Below are 17,261 nucleotides of genomic sequence, written 5' to 3' on the forward strand. Positions count from 1 at the left end.
AGAATTTAATAGTACTCCGTACTTGAATTCAACTTTCTCACTTTGGTTCTATCACTTTTACTAGCCTTTCGAGAACAAAGAACCTACTAATGCAGTTTTTCAAATTCCCAGTTGAGTTGAGAGGGAGAATGTTCGATATTTTCAGTTACCTTTCTGTGAAAGGGCATGTCCTGAGATCACTCCTGAGTGGTCGAAGTCTCATTTCAGCTTCATGCCCCCTGATTTTCAACATCTCCACTAGAATTTCTCTCTATCAAGAACAAAAACAGAAGTTGCTGGAAGATTCTTTTTATCAACTCTTTGATCATCTGAAACGTCTAAATTGTATCATCTATTAATTTTCTGTATTCGAGACAAGAAAAGTGCAGTCTATGCAATGTCCTTGAAATTTAACCCTTTAGTGCTGGTGTTATTTTAGTAAGCAATAGTGTTATTTTTAAATATTTCAGCAGCTAAAGCTGATTTTATACTGTAGATCTTATTCTGGAAGTGTGCAGTTCATTCTGTGTGACCTTTTTCTGCAAATGCATTGCTGGTTTATGGAACTAATCTTTGCACACTGAGCTTCCTGAATCTAAACAACCAGTATGAAGTAAGTTGTTTTTTCTTTATATAACCAAACAGTGAAAATAAAAAATCCAGTTGTCAGAACTTGTATTTCATTTTTTTCTCCTGAATCTCTTGTAATTATTCTGCAAGCATTCATCACAGGAACAAACCTATTCTATTGGATATTGTATTTCCAGCTTCTGTGAATGTGGAACCAACAGAAAGTTCCACAGAAGGAGAAGAGAAGGTTTTAGAAAAGTCAAAACCCAAAAAGAATAGATGCTTCACCTGCAGGAAGAAGGTTGGATTAACTGGTAAGGATACTGTCATTTGAAGTTGAGTAGGAGTTAACAGAAGATAAATACTTTCTAAATGTAGGTGCAAAACAATTCCTTGTACTGAAAAAGGCCGAGACTTTGCACCAAGTTTTTTAATCTGTAGCTGTCTTTGTTTCCTGCGTAAGGTGCCTCAAGTAGGGATGCCATTTAGTTAACATGCAGGTGTATTTCTGCATTGCATTGGAGCATTTTCTGTACCAGTATTCAGAGAACAAAAAGATAATGCTGACAAATGGGACTAGATTAATTTAGGATATCTGGTTGGCATCGACGAATTGGACCAAAGGGTCTGTTTCCATGCTGTACAACCCTGACTCTGTGTCCATGCTGGTGTCAACATTAGAAATTTTCATACAAGATGCATCCTTGCAAAATGTTTCATCCTATGAAAATAAGTCATTATTTCTGTGTATATTCCTTCTTTTCAGGCTGTGTTTAAATAATTTAATTGAATCCACTCACACCCAGATTTTTTTCTCCCATTTTTGACTCCAGCCTTTTGAACCCATATCAAGTGGAGTTAAAATACCATTCCAGCACCTAGTGGCATTTGAATTTGAGTAATAAATCGTGGAATATGAAAGTAGTCTGTAGTTGTGACCAAGAAACTATTGTCAATTGTCATTAAAAACTTAGCTGGTTCGTTGTCCTTTCATGAAAGGAAATCTGCCACGCTTATCTAACTAGCCATGAATCTAGATCCACAACAAAGCAGAGCAAGCCACTTAATATACAGACGATTAGGTGTAGCTAGCAAATGCTAGCCTTGTTAGTGAAAATCCATATCCCATGAAAATAAATAAAACATTTTTGGTCTAGTAAATTTGTCTATAATAGACCTGCCTTTAAATAAATATTTCTTAAAATAGCCCCTGCTGAAATAATTTCTAGCCCAGGGTATAGCTTAATTTCAACCCAAGTCCTCCGTGTAATATAAAAAGAAATTTTATTGTTTGAGTACACTATAATACTGGAAACATTTTCCCCCCAGTTTTTAAGATATTTCTGGTATGAGTAGAGGAATAACATTGCCTTTTTTTTTTCTGGGTGACTGGTGTTTGCTTGTTTCTGCTACTGCAAAAGCATTTAATAATTGTTCAGTCCTAAAGTAAGAAACTGCATGTGTCTATCCATACTTCTCTTTGTGCATTGTCGCAAAATTTCCTCTGGAAAGAATTAAGACTGCTGTAAATCGGAATAACATGTACTTAAGGTTTTTTTTCAGCCTTGCAGCCAATATGCCTGACCTTAAAAGGCAATTGATAAAGTGTGATACTCAATCTTGTTCTACAAGTACAAAGGAGATGGTACTGAATTCATAAAATCAGTACTTGTTCTTTTTGGCTATTTCAAGGATCCTGGAGGATTGAGAGAATTCTAGGTTCAAATTGAGAAGTGTTTGTAAATAGCATTCAGGGCTGCCTATTTGAATAGAAATGGTATGCAGGGATATGAGGAAAAGGCAGGAGATTGCCGGTAGGTAATAGAACTGGATTGCAGGCACAATGGACCAAACAGCCTCCATTTGCACCATAACAATTGTGTAATTCTGCAGTGATTGTGTTCTGGTCCACTTGAAGCCTTTTTTTAAAAGCTGATCTTTTTTACTAAAAGCTTTTGTTTAGCCATGCCATTCTGAACTTTTCTTTTCATAGAGCAATTTGCTATGTTAAGGAAGACACCATTGCTATTCCATAAACAAGCATTTATTGACTTAGTCATACAGCATGGAAACAGACCCTTTGGTTCAACTCCTCCATGCTGACCATGTTCCTGAAATAAACCAGCCCAATCTAATGAATGTGGAATGTAAGTTTACTTATATTTTCAAAATAAGTGTTTCCTGTGCTTGCTAACAGGGTCTAGGAACACCCCGACTAGTACAAGTTAGATGAATATTCAAACTATTATTGTACAACTTTGAACTTCAATATCTACATGAGAAATTTCAAATCTTGAAGTTTTTCCTTCCATTTTGCTGACCAGTAAGCTCAGCTGCTACAACCAACTTTTCAGTTCAGACATCCAATAGTGTAGTCTTTAACTCGTTTCTCCAGTAAGCAGGTGTTTTTGTATCTCACCTCCCATTGTGTGCCAGATAATAGTACTAACTGCTAAACTGAAGACCAAGTTGCTGCTTTTTTCTAAAAGGGTTGTCCCTACATCTGTCCCAACAGGATTTGATTGTCGTTGTGGAAATCTTTTCTGTGGACTTCACCGCTACTCTGATAAACACAACTGTCCTTATGATTACAAGGCTGAAGCAGCAGAGAAGATCAGGAAAGAGAATCCCATTGTGGTTGCTGAAAAAATTCAGAAATTATGAACTGCTATATTGTAGCAAGACTTTCAGTGGGAAAATCCAACATGGTATCTTGAAGAGCCCGGCTTAAGACAAAACCTGTTTCTGTGCAAACAAATAGGCATGAGATTGGCAGATGGTCTAGTCAATGGCTTGCTGCTGATGGAAATTTGCTTTGTGGTACAATGAAGAAAACTGTATTATCAAGCATAGAAACTTAACCAGCAAAGGAACAAGGTGAACTGTACCATATGAGCATTCCTTTCTCAGCAGTGGCCTTTTGACTGTGCCTTCTGTCTTAGTAATCTACTGAGATCAAGTCTGCAGGGAACCAGGCCAGTGTACCCATTTATGTGCCTGTAGGTACCTATGCCCCTTTACAGAAACTTGAGTAATGACCTCATTGGCATACTCCTTTTTTTAATGAGCTGTGAACTTGTTCTGTGTGTTTGATCTAGGTGATATGTACCTCTTTTCCCCTCAGGTAATTATCGATATGTTGCACGCATCTGGAGTTGTGCAATACGCTTGAGAATGAATGATGGACTTAGAAGCTACCATGGTACACAAGAGAAGATATTGAAATCAATCCAATAAACTGATTTCATTTACCTCTGTTAATTTTAAAATCTAAAAATTGCAAATATCATACACTGTCCTGTGTATCATGGCTGCTTTTAGGTCAAATAAAGGTGCATTCACTTAGGTAAGTATAGAAATGCTATTCATAACACAATTTCTAAAAAGGTATTTTTTTATGGGTATTTAGGGCAAGCAGGAAGTTAGCCAAAGGGGTCATTACCCAGACAAGTCAGAGGGACAGTATCTCTTTTTGGTTAGTTTGCTGTGTCCTGGGTTTACTGTGATAGATTATATCAACACAACACAAACTACCTTTTTAATATAAACATGTGTGGAAATCTCCACACGATGGCTTTAAAATGACAGGAAAAAAACTACCCAGGCCTGAAAAGTTTGACCTTTTCAGTATTATCGAAATGGCCTTTAATGAATTTTGAATGAATAACATTAGTTCTATTGGAGCCAGATTTATTTTAAATTGAGCCAAAATCAGAGCAAGAAAAAGTGATTCTGCCTCTAATGAGATGTGACACTGGTTCGGGTGTGGTCCGGTTCACTGCACACTTCAAGCTGAGCTACGTGCAAATAAATTGCAGTGTTGCAGTCTTTTACCAGTTTTCTTTTCTTTTAGTAGCTATTTCTGCTTTGATAGTTATTCACTTTGTAACAATGTACAGTTTAAACTTGTAAATGGGTAAGGGATGTGGTGGAAGACATGTATTGATGACTGAGTGCTTTGGGTGCTAGTTGTGTGCTTTTTTCCCTCCATTATTTTCTGCCTTTCTCCTTTTTAATGAAAGTATGATATAAATGATAATATATTGTAGTTTGCTTGAATTGTGTTTTTAGTTATGTTAGTTTAGCTCTGGATTTCTGAAGTTTTGACCACATGTCGTGCACATGCTCCAGTTGTAGCCTTTCACTGTGTATTGCACCAAACCAAGAGACTGATCTGTTAGCATTGTATCAGCTGTCGCTTGCTCATCTGGATATATGAAATTATGGGGGAATTGAGTTGAAATGCTGACCCAACCTCCAACTTTGTGTGTCAAAATCTGATCTCTTGTAATCCCATTGAGAATGATTTGTCAAATTCATTGTTTGCTTAAAATGGAAGTACATTCTTGTGAAATGGCCATAATTGTTATAATCCAAGGTATCATGATGGTTAGCTGGATATCATAAAGGTCAAAGCAACCCAGAACTTTTATTGTGTGGCCAGAACCTCCAAGCAAAATGGATGGTCATATTGGTAAGTTATAAATATCTTTCTATCCAAATTCGGATTATGGGGCAATTAAATAGAATATACTTCTGTTTTAAGCTGCACAAAATCCATGTTATAGCAAATTGCAAAAGTTTTTGTGGTTTGGTCAGATTCCCTCCTTCACCAGTCTTACAACTAACTTCAATTTTATTGAATCAAATGCATAAAATGACTTTACATTTTGTTGGCCTTTGTGCTGGATTCTCAATGCATAAGGGAAGAATGCAAATCTAAATCTGCTGTATTCTAATACACACCAGCAATATTAAGTAGGTGAGACACTTAATTTTTGAAAACAAACTATAGCTCCTATGCAATTGAAATATGTACTCCAATCAAAATGACTTATTTTAAACTGCCAAATGCAACCAATAAAAAGCAGCTTCTTAACAAAGTTGGTTAATGTTAAATGTATTTACAGTATTATAGGAATGCATTAAATCAGATCAGTATTGCACCTCCCCTTTTCCCAGCTGCAACTTTTCAGTCTCATGGAATTGCTGTAAAATGTCACCTTGCATCCCAATTTTAGGTTCTGGTGATATATAAACTTGAGGGGATCACTTTGGACACCAGTTTCTTTGTCAACCTTTATTTGGTCCATTTTTGGTTTTGTCTCCAGCAATCCAAGATACTCCTACAAAACTTTGTGACCTAATTTTAGTTGTGCACATTTTTGGTGTGATGGGGTTAAGTGTTTTAAAAGCAACCCCAGTGCACCATTGTTGACACTTACTACTAGTGCACCTTGCAATAGAGTTATACTTGTTGGGAATTGCATACAAGTATGTTGTACCTCCAAATTTTAAAAATGCATCTTGCATTTGTAAAAGAATTATGAAGATGTAATATTTTGCAAAAGAATATTCATTTTTTTGGATGGTGGCAGTATCATACCAAGCCAACTCTACAGAGAATTAAAGAATACAAACCAGCCACCATGTTTTATTATGAAACGTTCGTTTTAAATCCGCGAATTTGCTTCAATGTAAGAGGTTGTCTGTCTTGAAGTAATCTTTTTACAAGCTTTTAAAAGCTGATTAAACAAATTTTCTTTGTACTGTATAATTTATAAATTCTGAGCCCACTTATTTTTGGGTGTTTCACGTGCATTGTGATTGTGAACAGAAGTAATAGACACTCACTTGTTAATCACATTTTTTGAGTATTTTGTTTTTCTTGTACTGCTTTCTCATTTCCAATACCTAATTGGACTTAGTGTTATCAAGCAACTTTGTTATATATGTCCTCTCTGAACTTCTGAAGATGTTGTCCATCCACAAAATGAATGTTGCATATGCAAACCAGATTAATTTTGAAAGGAATCTTAGCCAATCAAAGTACCAGTCAGTTAATTCACAATTCTTGTTTAATTGTGGCACCAATGATGAAAATGAGACTTCTAATTTAAGTCTGATCCTATTAACTTAAAGTTTTTGTTTTCTTTGAAAAATGTATTTTCCAGTAATATGAAGAAAGCATCTTAATAAAACTGCACAGAGGTTTTGTTCAGCACAGTTACAGTGTGAACTAACTAAGTTCAATTGAATCCAAGACTGTACATGGCACCTTTTACTGTGGCTCTTGAACATCCTGAAGTGCGTTACGTGCAATAAAATACATTTGAAGTGATTATCTTGCTTACTAGCAACTTTCCAGAAAGAAGATGCTCACAAACAGCAGATGGATGAATAACCGTTTTGTTTTGAGGCAGAGGTGATTTTAAGTGGAATATTGACCAGAAGATGGAAAGAGCTTCCTGGTTGTCTTCAAAATGTGGATAGGATTTTTAATGTCTGCTTGAACTGGAGACTAGCATTTGGAGTTGCAGTTCATGATCTCCTTTAAAGATATTTTCTCCAACAGTGCTGCATTCCCTTGCAGTGTCGGCCTAAATTGTGCTCCAGTCCTGGAATGGGTTTGGAATGAATGAGTTTTTCTGGGGTCACAAGTGTTGGCCAGCTCCATAAACTTCTCAGTTTGAAAAGGCCTATCTCCCTGACTTTGTTCTTGTTAAATTAGTGCTATTAGCAATTAAATATAATACGGCAATGTATAAAAGTTCAGCAAGCTGTCAGTATCAGGAATTGCTAAAATGTCATTATGAACGTCATTTTTGTTGGTCTGTATCTTTTTTAAAAAATATTAATATGTGCCCTTTTCTCCTCATTGAAAATTACTTAGTGTGGTATAATGTTTTATATGCTGGATGTTTTAATATCAGAATATGATATGGAATTCACTTGCAAATTATGAATTATAGTTTTCAGATATATAATCCTCGTTGTTTCTCTTCACCGATATTTCTATAACATGCTTTTTCAGTCTTTTGACCTAATGCAATCATACCATCACCTAAAAGACTCCAAAAGAATCCACATTCATTTGAGGGGGGGGGGGGAAAAAACTTCTCTCCACTGTTGGGGTTTTTTTTTTTAGCTCCGCTTTTGGAAAGCTTTTTTAACAAATTCCCCCCACCAACATGATTAACAATCTGCCACTGTTTTATTTCCCCCTTCTCCATCTCCAACTTGTCTTCTCTTCTCCCTCTCCTCTTTTCTCTTCTGGCCATACACCTGCTGCCACAGGACATTCAGTAATGTCACTCCTTCAGCTGTCTGGAAATGGCCATTAATTTGGAGCTGATGAAGCTTTCTGAATAATGGATTTTATGATGTTATAGTGGAATGATGTGTATTCAATTAAAAGAAGCTTTTTTTATAGCTGTCTTTCCATACACAGATTTCTACAATGCACTCTTAAGTAACATAATTATGCAGTTAGGTCAGCAAAGGAGCCAATTTTTTGACAATCTTCTTTTTTGAAATTGCAAAAGTTGCTGAACTTTTCATACACTTGCATTATTAATTTGCTTACTGGTGCTTATTAGATTAAGAATAGTTTTTGGTAAATGAGCTTGCCCCCGTGCATGTAATTGAATTCTGAGCAATGTATATTAAGCTATATTGTAAATGTTTTTTGGAGTTGCTTAGAAAAAGTGAAAACCTGCAGCTGTTAGTATTTTACATTTAAATGCAAAGTGAAATGGGCCACCTGTCTTTGCCTGACATGAAGATGGAATTTTATTCATTTAAAGATTCAATTGCTGAATTTGAGACTTGTATTAAATTTTATTTTCCAGTAACTAAAACTGTTATTAATGATAGATACTGGCAATATAGTGAGATCTTACCCTAGTTTACTAAACTGTTCCATACTGCCGATTCATGCAATGAGTTGAAACTGTGAAATACTTGGTTATCTAATTGTTGAGTTTGAAATTCAGAGAGGTGCTGTTTTGCCAAGCATCTGTGCAAGTACTTACTCAAAATGCAGTGCCCTTGCATTTAAATTTTTTTAAAGAATCTTGTCAAACACATTAACATGGTTACGTTTCAGATTCTCTTTTAAAATTCTAGTTATTTTGAGTAAGGGACATAACAAGCACATACCTGTCCATCAGACACCTGTTCAGAATGTGAAATTTACATATTGTAAATTGAAACTTGTGTTATGCATAGTTACCAAAATACTCTTGGGGTTAATTGAGGTTTTACGAATTGTTGAAACATTTTTTGGCTTTTCTGAAATCCCTGATTTATGTACATGCTGCATTAATTGTAGTGTGGTTAATTTTACCTATAAAAGTGCTATCCATATTGCTTAGTATATAACTTGAGGCATGTGTTAACATTGACAGTAGTTTTCATGTATATTTGAGGTGCAGCATTTTTTTAACACTCATCTGCACAGATTTTTATTTCAGTTCCTTGTATTTTTCAAGTTCGAACGTCGATGAGTCTGTATGATCTTTTGATGGGCTAGATTCTGAGTGGAACTTAATTGCAGCTGCTTCACGGTAGGAAAGAAAAAAATTAGTGAAAATGAATTGATGTGAGTACATGCCTAAGAATCTTCAAAGGCTGAAGTTCAAATTGTCTTAGTAGAATCTTTTCCATGTTTAGATTGACAGTGCTGGAAGAGATACCTACTGCTTTTCTATGTTGACAAATTCAAACTGATTAGTAGTGAAGTCCGGACATTTCGTGAGTTCACTTAGCTTGGCTTGGAGACAGCACTGAATTCAACTAGCGTTCCCCTTTGCTGTGATAAAATGTGGCAAATTTAGCAACTGAAATAGTTGTGGCATGTTCAGTGCTGTTAAGAACTTGCCTAATTCGATTTTCCTCTGTACTTCATATTTATTCAGAAGGGCTTGGGTGAAAAGCAAGTTGATTTTCTGTACTTGGCTACTTGATAGGAATATTAATGCTGTAGAGGCACACTGCATGTTGGCTAGTTAGATCCCCAGTCACAGAATCTGAGGCAAGTTGTTTTTTTTTGTGAAGAGTAGTTTTTGTTTTGTGATGAGTCACATGAATAAATGTTCAAAATGGAACCAAGCTTCCATGACCATTTTGAACGTGGAAATGGATCTGTATATTTATTGATGAAAATGTGGCACTCCTTCTGCAAAAGCTGGTTGGTGATGTCTGGCTGTGGCAAAATATCACTACATATTTTGTTTGCCAGCTGAAAACTAAGCAACATGGATAGTTTTAAATAAAAGAACTTATTTCATGAGTACCCTGTTTTTAAAGTACTATTTTCAACAAGCTTCTGGTTTTACTTGCTGCATGCACTGCATTTACTTTAGTTATTTTACAGTATATTGCATTTATTGTACATTAATTGTCACTAACTCTAGGATTTTGAATTTGTACAGAGCACACTTTTATTATATTCAAGTAATACATATGTTTCAGCTTGTGTTTGGAAATGTTGTAATGTGTAAATAAACTATTGTACAGTTATGAACACTATGTATAGTTCCTTTATTTCCCCATTTGTCTGCAAGAAAATTGCAACTAGTTAGTTTTCAGTTGTTAATGGCCATATAATTAAAGTAATAAAATGGTTCATAACATCTTGAACATCTAAAGGTTCAATCTATTCAATGCTATTATCAAATATTCCCAGAAAACCTTAGGTCTGATCTAAGGGAGGAGAGTGAATTGTCAAAGTTCGCTTTTTAATTATTTACATACAAAATGAATGACCTTTACCATTGGTGTAACTGAAACCAAAGGTTATTGGACAGGAGTGTGATCTTGGTAACACAAACTGCTTACTGACCTATAAGTAGAACGTGGTACATTTAAGTATTGCATTTCCCACTTGAGTTTTGGGAATTATTTTTGAGAATTAGTGATTTCAGTGTTCAAAGTTATTTGTACAAGGACTTGACACATTCGCCATAAACGTTTTGGCTCCACATTGATTTTAAGCAGACCTGATTTGATGACTACCATTTTTAGCAGCAAGCGTGAAGGTTCCTCTAATAGACTGTGGATGTTGGCAAAATACCTACATAAATCCAACTTGATTTCAACAGTGGCTTGGTCAATTAAGTATACTTCCAATAATACCTTGCACTCTGACTCAATGAAGTGCTTCATTGATGTAAAAAATTTTGTTATGCAGCTTTAGAATTCTATCTACTTCACAGCTGTTGATGAATATCCTTGCTCAGTTGTTGGTCATGCCTGCTAGAACATTGCATTCAGCTTTCAATTGGCTTGCTAAAAAGTACAGTACCACTTTTACCTCCAAGTTCCCAGATGGGTAACAGTCTTCAATGACTGCACAGTTTAGCAACAAACTTGAGTTTGTGTACAAGTAATGTCGGGACTTCAGTGATTCAATAAGAGTAAACCTTTTTATTTAAATTATTCTTCTATCATTATAAAACTTAAGAGCATTGCACATGCATGTTTATGAAGCAAAATTTGGCTTCAAACAATGTAAGATTTTGGCACTGATGAGCAAAAACTTAACCAAGAAGTAGGTTTAAAAGGAGGCTCAGGTTAGAAATTCTAGATATTGAAATGCTCAGCTACTATGATTTAAGGAAATTGTGCGTCCCCAGCAGGTCAGAATTGGATCATCAAAAAGTTGTTTTGAGGGCTGCAGGATGTTAGTGATGGGACTAAGAATGATAACACCAGGTTTTGAAGTTTGAAATCTAGTATTGTTGGACTGGACAAATATAAGACAGTAATCAGAATTTGGTGAGTCAGGGTACAGGTAACACTTCTTTTGAACAAACATCTGAGATGGTAGGCCAACCATGAAAGCATTGAAATAGTTGAGCCCTGAGGTGGATGATGCTTTCAGAAGCAGATAGGTTGAGGTGGGGAAGAATCTGGTACTCTTAAAAGTGGAAGTAGATAATGACGGAAGGAGTGAATGGAAAGTTCAAAGGCATGTCAAGGTTGATAACAGTAGGGAACTGAAATTGACGGTTTCATCCTTCGAAGTAAATATTAGGAAGAAATCCCTGCTTATCCAAAACTGGACATTGGATGAGCATCATAACGATTCGGCTGCAGTGGTAGGGTTGAAAGATGGCACTGAAGTAGAGACATTTCATCAGTGTACATTTGCAGTCTGTTTTCATTGATGCTATGGAGACAGCATGTAGACGAATTGGAGAGGGCAAGGATAAATTGGTAACTATAAGACCATTGTGGCAAACAGCACCAACTGAAAGTGACTTTGTAAGTGACTTGGATATTTTTGTAGAAGGAAGTGGAGTAGATTGGATGAGTTCATTGGGAGATGAGGAAAACAAGGAAGTTACAAAAGTGCTTTGCTTGTGATAGAGACTGTTATAGTAAAGGTTGGCAGTCAGTCAGGAGGAGTACATTCTCCAGGTTTAAACAAAATACTGGACAAGGTCCGGCTAGTAGAACAGAGCTATGACTTTGCATTTCTTAGTTTGTTTCTTTTTCCAACAGTTCCCATTTGATATCACAAAGATTTTGATTTAAAATAAAGTCCTTTTGAATGTTTGGTTATGAATTGATTTTCACTGATATTGTTTTTGCCCAAAATCGTGTTTGTCATCTGATGCAAATATGATGGGCCAAATAGCTACCTTCTGTACCACTTTTTGTTTCTTATTTATTTGTTGCTCTTTCCCCAGTTTACCTCTTTTAGACTTTTCACTTCTCACTCCCTGCTTGCAGATTTGGATTCTGAACCTATGAGAGCTGTGGATTTTGTTTCCTTTTTTTTACTACCCTGTCCATCCACAGCCTCATTCCTTTTCAATTCCTTAGTGTAAGGATGTTATCAGGAAAGGGATGGGAGTATTAACAAAATCAGACTTGCTGAACCTAATAGCAAGCGTGCTTTGAGATGTATTTTAACTGATACAATTGCTTCAGTAACAATTTGATGTTACTGGATAAGTGGATAAATTAACTGGGAACATAAAATTAGTCTTGAATGCATATATAAAGTCATGGCTGATGTACTAGACTTCCCTGTTCCTGACCTGACTCCACTTCACTTCTCTATCGTAAGGGCGGTTTTATGTGATTTGAGGCACCTCCCAATTTGCCTGTTATTTTCACATGGCACGTTTCACTAAACAGCCTGAATGCTTAGAATGTTTGATTATCTTGCTTGCTGTAGCTGGATAAAAGGAGTTTAATTGCATAATTGTGTTTTAGTGTACAAGACATTGCTTTTTAAGCACAAATGCCGTAACATCCTTTTTATATTGTCCAAATTTGTCTTTTTTTTAAATCACGTTTGCTAAAGCTATTAATTTGGAAACCAAATTGACAAGGACCTTGGGTATTCTAATGTGAAAATTTGATTTTATGTAAATATATAGGTCTGAAAGGATTGGTACTTGAATGTGCTCTGATCCTGGATTAGATCACTAAATCTATGTTGAGATCTGGCTAGGGGTAGTCAACCTTTTTAAAAAGTTGACAAGGTGAGATTCAAGACACTTAAGAGAATAAAGCCACAAGATTCCATGGCTTTCAAAATCTAATTAAAATTCTACAAGGGATTCCAATTCAATATTGAAGACCTAGCTTTCAAGCTCCCTCAAAAGCTGTTTCTTCATTGACCATCTGAATAATTGCTCATATTTAGGTAGTTTACTCTCCCAATTTGGACTTTGCTCTCCAAGTGTTCTGGAAACTGCACTCCAACACTTACTCTTAGGCAAAACTTCAACTTTTCACAGGCGATTAGCTTCATCTAGCCTGTACTGCTGTGTTTTCTGAACTCTAACTTTGTTCAGCTGCACGAAACACCTCTTAACACCTGTTGATTCCAGAGTTGACAGGGTTGGATTATGAGGAGAGACTGAGTAGACTGGGCTTATACTCATTGGAATTCAGAAGAATGAGGGGAGATCTTATAGAAACATATAAGATTATGAAGGGAATAGGTAAGGTGGAGGCAGGGAGGTTGTTTCCGCTAGCAGGTGAAACTAGGACTAGAGGGCATCGCCTCAAAACAAAGAGAAGCAGATGTAGGACTGAGGTCAGGAGGAACTTCTTCACCCAAAGAGTTGTGAATCTGTGGCATTCCCTGCCCAGTGAAGCGGTTGAAGCTACCTCGCTGAATGGTTTTAAGGCAAGGCTAGATAAATTTTTGAACAGTAAAGGAATTAAGGGTTATGGTGAGTGGGTGGGTAAGTGGAGCTGAGTCTCAAAGATCAGCCATGATCTTATTAAATGGCGGGGCAAGCTCGAGGGGCCAGATGGCCTACTCCTGCTCCTAGTTCTTATGTTCTTATGCTTCATGCACCCTTGCGCTCAGCTGCACTAGTAATGAATTGAGGGTTGGTTGGCTGAGTCCACTGCCTATTTTGAACTGCATTGTGTTGCCAACAACCTGTGTTCGATTCCTACACGAGTTGACCTTACCATTCGGGAGTAGTACTAGAGACTGGCATCATTGTTCAAATTTGGTATCACCGGGGAGAGAAGATAATTAAAGTTTTGATATTGCAAAATAGCACAACTACACATTTGAATTTGCATAAGAATTTTAAAGTTCTAAATATAAAATGAATTTGCTGACAACACCATTTGCTCGAGTCTTGCAGAAGATATACATTGTATTGGGAATTAATATTCTATTATGTGCAAAGAATAGAAATTGCAGATGCTGTTGTCAATTTCTTTCTTAGTTTCTTTTCTGAATAAAAATGAATAGCTTAAATCTAAAATTCTGCCTGATTTAAAACGTTATTGCTAAAGTAGCATTTGAAGATTTAGACTACAGATTTTGTGGCTGTGGGGATGGGCAGCTCTCATTCTAAATCACACTGATGGTTTTCAAAGCATTTTGAGAAGCAAAGAAACTTAAATCATGTTACAATATGCAAGTTGAATGATGAGGAAAATCATACTGATGAAATGTACCAAATTCTGTTTAGTACATATAATTTAGATCTTACTTGGTGGCCCCTTTCAGCTGAGTACTGAATTAAATCTTGATGGTATTCAAAGGTGGCAACCATGTAATATTTTTGAATGCTTCCATCATGCTGTAAACTTTATAGTGAAACTAGAGTCATCAGACAAGAGGAAAAATATTCCTGGTGCAAGGATGGAATCGACAAAACAGCATTTCGGATGTCACAATTCTGTGATAAACCAATAAATTGCAGTTTTTTTTTTTTTGTAAAACAAAATTAGCAAAGAAAGCTAGTCATTTTTTTTTCTTTTCTTCTCTGACCTTGAGATAATTGACCTTCATTGTCAAGAAGGCAAGCCAAGTAGCTGTCAAATGTTGAATAAATAGCAAAACGGTTTGGGTAAGAGCTGGGAAGTGAAGAATGAAAACACACAGTTACCATAAAGTGTGAGAAAATCTACTGGAAAATTGAACCCTTGCCTATAAGACAAAACCCCCATTACCACCAAACCCCAGAAATAGTTTGCCCTGTTTAGTGAGTGCCCTATACTTCAGATGTTCAGCTAGCCTATGTCTTGTATGGAGCCATATGTGTCTAATCAGCCCATAATTGCCTCCATTCTGCTCAAGTTCTTCCTGAGATTTTCTGATTTCAGTTAGGGGCACAAACTCAATTAGGAGTCATTAACCAAAAGTATTCAACAAATGTCAAAATGAGGAGGGTTTTGTATCTGTGTGTCCACTTAGCAACATAAGATGACCACTTTTCCAGTCTGGCTTTGCCTTTGTAAAGAGGTAATTTTACACAGACCACAGTTGACAGTAAATGTATGGAAGGTGGTTAATTTTATTTTTAAATGTTTTGTTATAAGGTATCAGTGGTTGAAGGAGTGCAGGAATTGCTTAAAACCTGTTTGAGGTGTTCTCTGTTACAACGCCAGAGTATACACTTTACAGGTTCACCAAACATTGCTAGATTGATGGGAATGCCAAAGATCTGACATTGACCCTACACACCCTGAGGTTGTTGACTTGCTCGCTGAGCTGGCTTGTTTTCGTTCAGACATTTCGTCACCATGCTAGGTGACATCATCAGTGGAGCCTCTGATGAAGTGATGTTATTCTACTTTGCTCGGAATTTATACTGTCTGGTCCATTATGGTGAGTACTGTCACTTCCGGTTTTGATCTGTATGGGTTTATATATGGCGTCCAATTCAATGTTTGTTGATTTGCCTCTAGGAACCATGCCTCTAGGAATTCCCATGCGTGTCTATATTTGGCTTGGGCTACTATGGTTACTTTTTCCCAGTTAAACTGATGGCCTTCATTGTCTGAATGTACAGATATTAAGGAGAGTTCATCGTGCCGTTTTGCTGCTAGCTGATCGTGTATTCTGATGGCTAGTTTCTTTCCTGTCGGTCCAATGTAATGTTTGTGGGAGTTGTTGCATGGTATTTTGTGAACTACGTTTGTTCTGCATGTTGTGGGAATGGGGTCTTTTTAATCTTTTGTCGTAAAGTGGCTGTGGGTTTGTGGGCCACCATGATTCGTAGTGGTCTTAGGAGTCTTGTCAGTTCTGATATGTTCCTGATATAGGGCAGTGTGGTCAATGTGTTAGGTCGTACTGTGTCCTCCTGTTGTCTTTTTTTTTAGGCATCTGTGGGTGAAGTTGTGGAGATATCCATTTAAAGCGAGGATCTTGTATCAGTGTTCTTCTTCCCGGCGTAGTTCTGGAATATTGCAGTGCGTCCTGGCCCATTTAAATAGTGTCCTAATGCAGCTTTGTTTGTGGGCGTTGGGGTGGTTGCTGTGGAAGTTGAGGATTTGATCTGTATGGGTTGCTTTTCTGTATACTGAGGTTTGGAACTCCGTTTGTCAATCGTTCTATTTTAACATCCAGAAACGGAAGTTGATTGTTGGTTACTACTTCCCTTGTGAACTTAATTCCTGTGAATATGCTGTTGATGAGGTGGTGGGTCTCTTCTAATTTGTTGCCTTTAATGTGTTGTTTATGTACCGGATCCACAGCTTGGGCACAATGAACTCTCCTTAACGTTGGTGCATTCAGACAATGAAGGCCGTCAGTTTAACCGGGACAAAGTAAGTATAGTAGCCCAAGCCAAATGTAAACACGCACGGGAATTCCTAGAGGCAATCAACAAATGTATAGAATTGGATCCCATACAGATCAAAACCAGAAATGACAGTACTCACCATAATGGACCGGACAGTATAAATTCTGAGCAGAGTAGAATAACATAGCTTCATCAGAGGCTCCACTGATGTCACCTAGCATAGTGATGAAACATCTGAACGAAAACAAGCCAGCTTGGTGAGCAAGTCAACCACCTCATCCACAACCCGAGCTACAGATCTTTGCTAAAACTTTAAAGGTACACACCCTAATCAGGTCTTCAGTGATTAGTTCAGGAATAAATGTGTGTTGATGATTATTGAAAAAGTGATAAACATCTGTGTTGGCAAAACCCACAGCTAATGCTGTCAAACAATGACAAAATCATTTGTTGACTTTGTGTTGAAGTTAAAAATTAGAGGAGAATATGGCAATATAAAAGTAGAACTGAATGCTGTTGTACACATTTTTAATATGCAGCATAATGCATTTACATCATTGAATATTATAGAATTTCAACTAATGTGAGGTCTTGTTTGCAACATTGTTGGATCTGTACTGTGAACACTGCACTCTGATATTGCACAACCCAGCAGTATTTTTGAGGTTCACATTTTTAAATGTATTTTTAAAATCACCAAATCACATCTGAATATGTTGTCAATTTTATTTTAGTCTTAGTCATGATTGAAGGAGAAAATTTGATCTACAAGGTGTAAAGAATAGGTGGAAAATTGCATCTTGCAACATGATCCACATAAACATGACAAAATATTTAATTCAGCTGGATGATTAGAGAATATTTAAATTTAAATTCAAGCTGTGAACACTTGCTTTTGCTAAACTTTTTAAC

General features: G+C 36.6%; 1 protein-coding gene across 2 annotated transcripts in view; it reads left to right on the plus strand.

Annotated features, from left to right (window-relative positions):
• LOC109935170 (AN1-type zinc finger protein 5-like) overlaps positions 1–9,856 on the plus strand; it is a 32,204-nt gene extending 22,348 nt beyond the window's left edge. For both annotated transcript variants that reach the window (XM_020533842.2, XM_020533841.2), the window contains exons 5-6: positions 747–863; positions 3,065–9,856. In XM_020533842.2, coding sequence (XP_020389431.1) covers positions 747–863; positions 3,065–3,213 — 266 coding nt within the window. In that variant the 3' untranslated portion in view covers positions 3,214–9,856. The remainder of the gene's footprint in view (positions 1–746; positions 864–3,064) is intronic.
• Positions 9,857–17,261: the final 7,405 nt, after the last annotated feature.

The sequence above is a fragment of the Rhincodon typus genome, chromosome 29 (genome assembly GCF_021869965.1).
Source record: "Rhincodon typus isolate 14 chromosome 29, sRhiTyp1.1, whole genome shotgun sequence".
NCBI lineage: Eukaryota > Metazoa > Chordata > Chondrichthyes > Orectolobiformes > Rhincodontidae > Rhincodon > Rhincodon typus.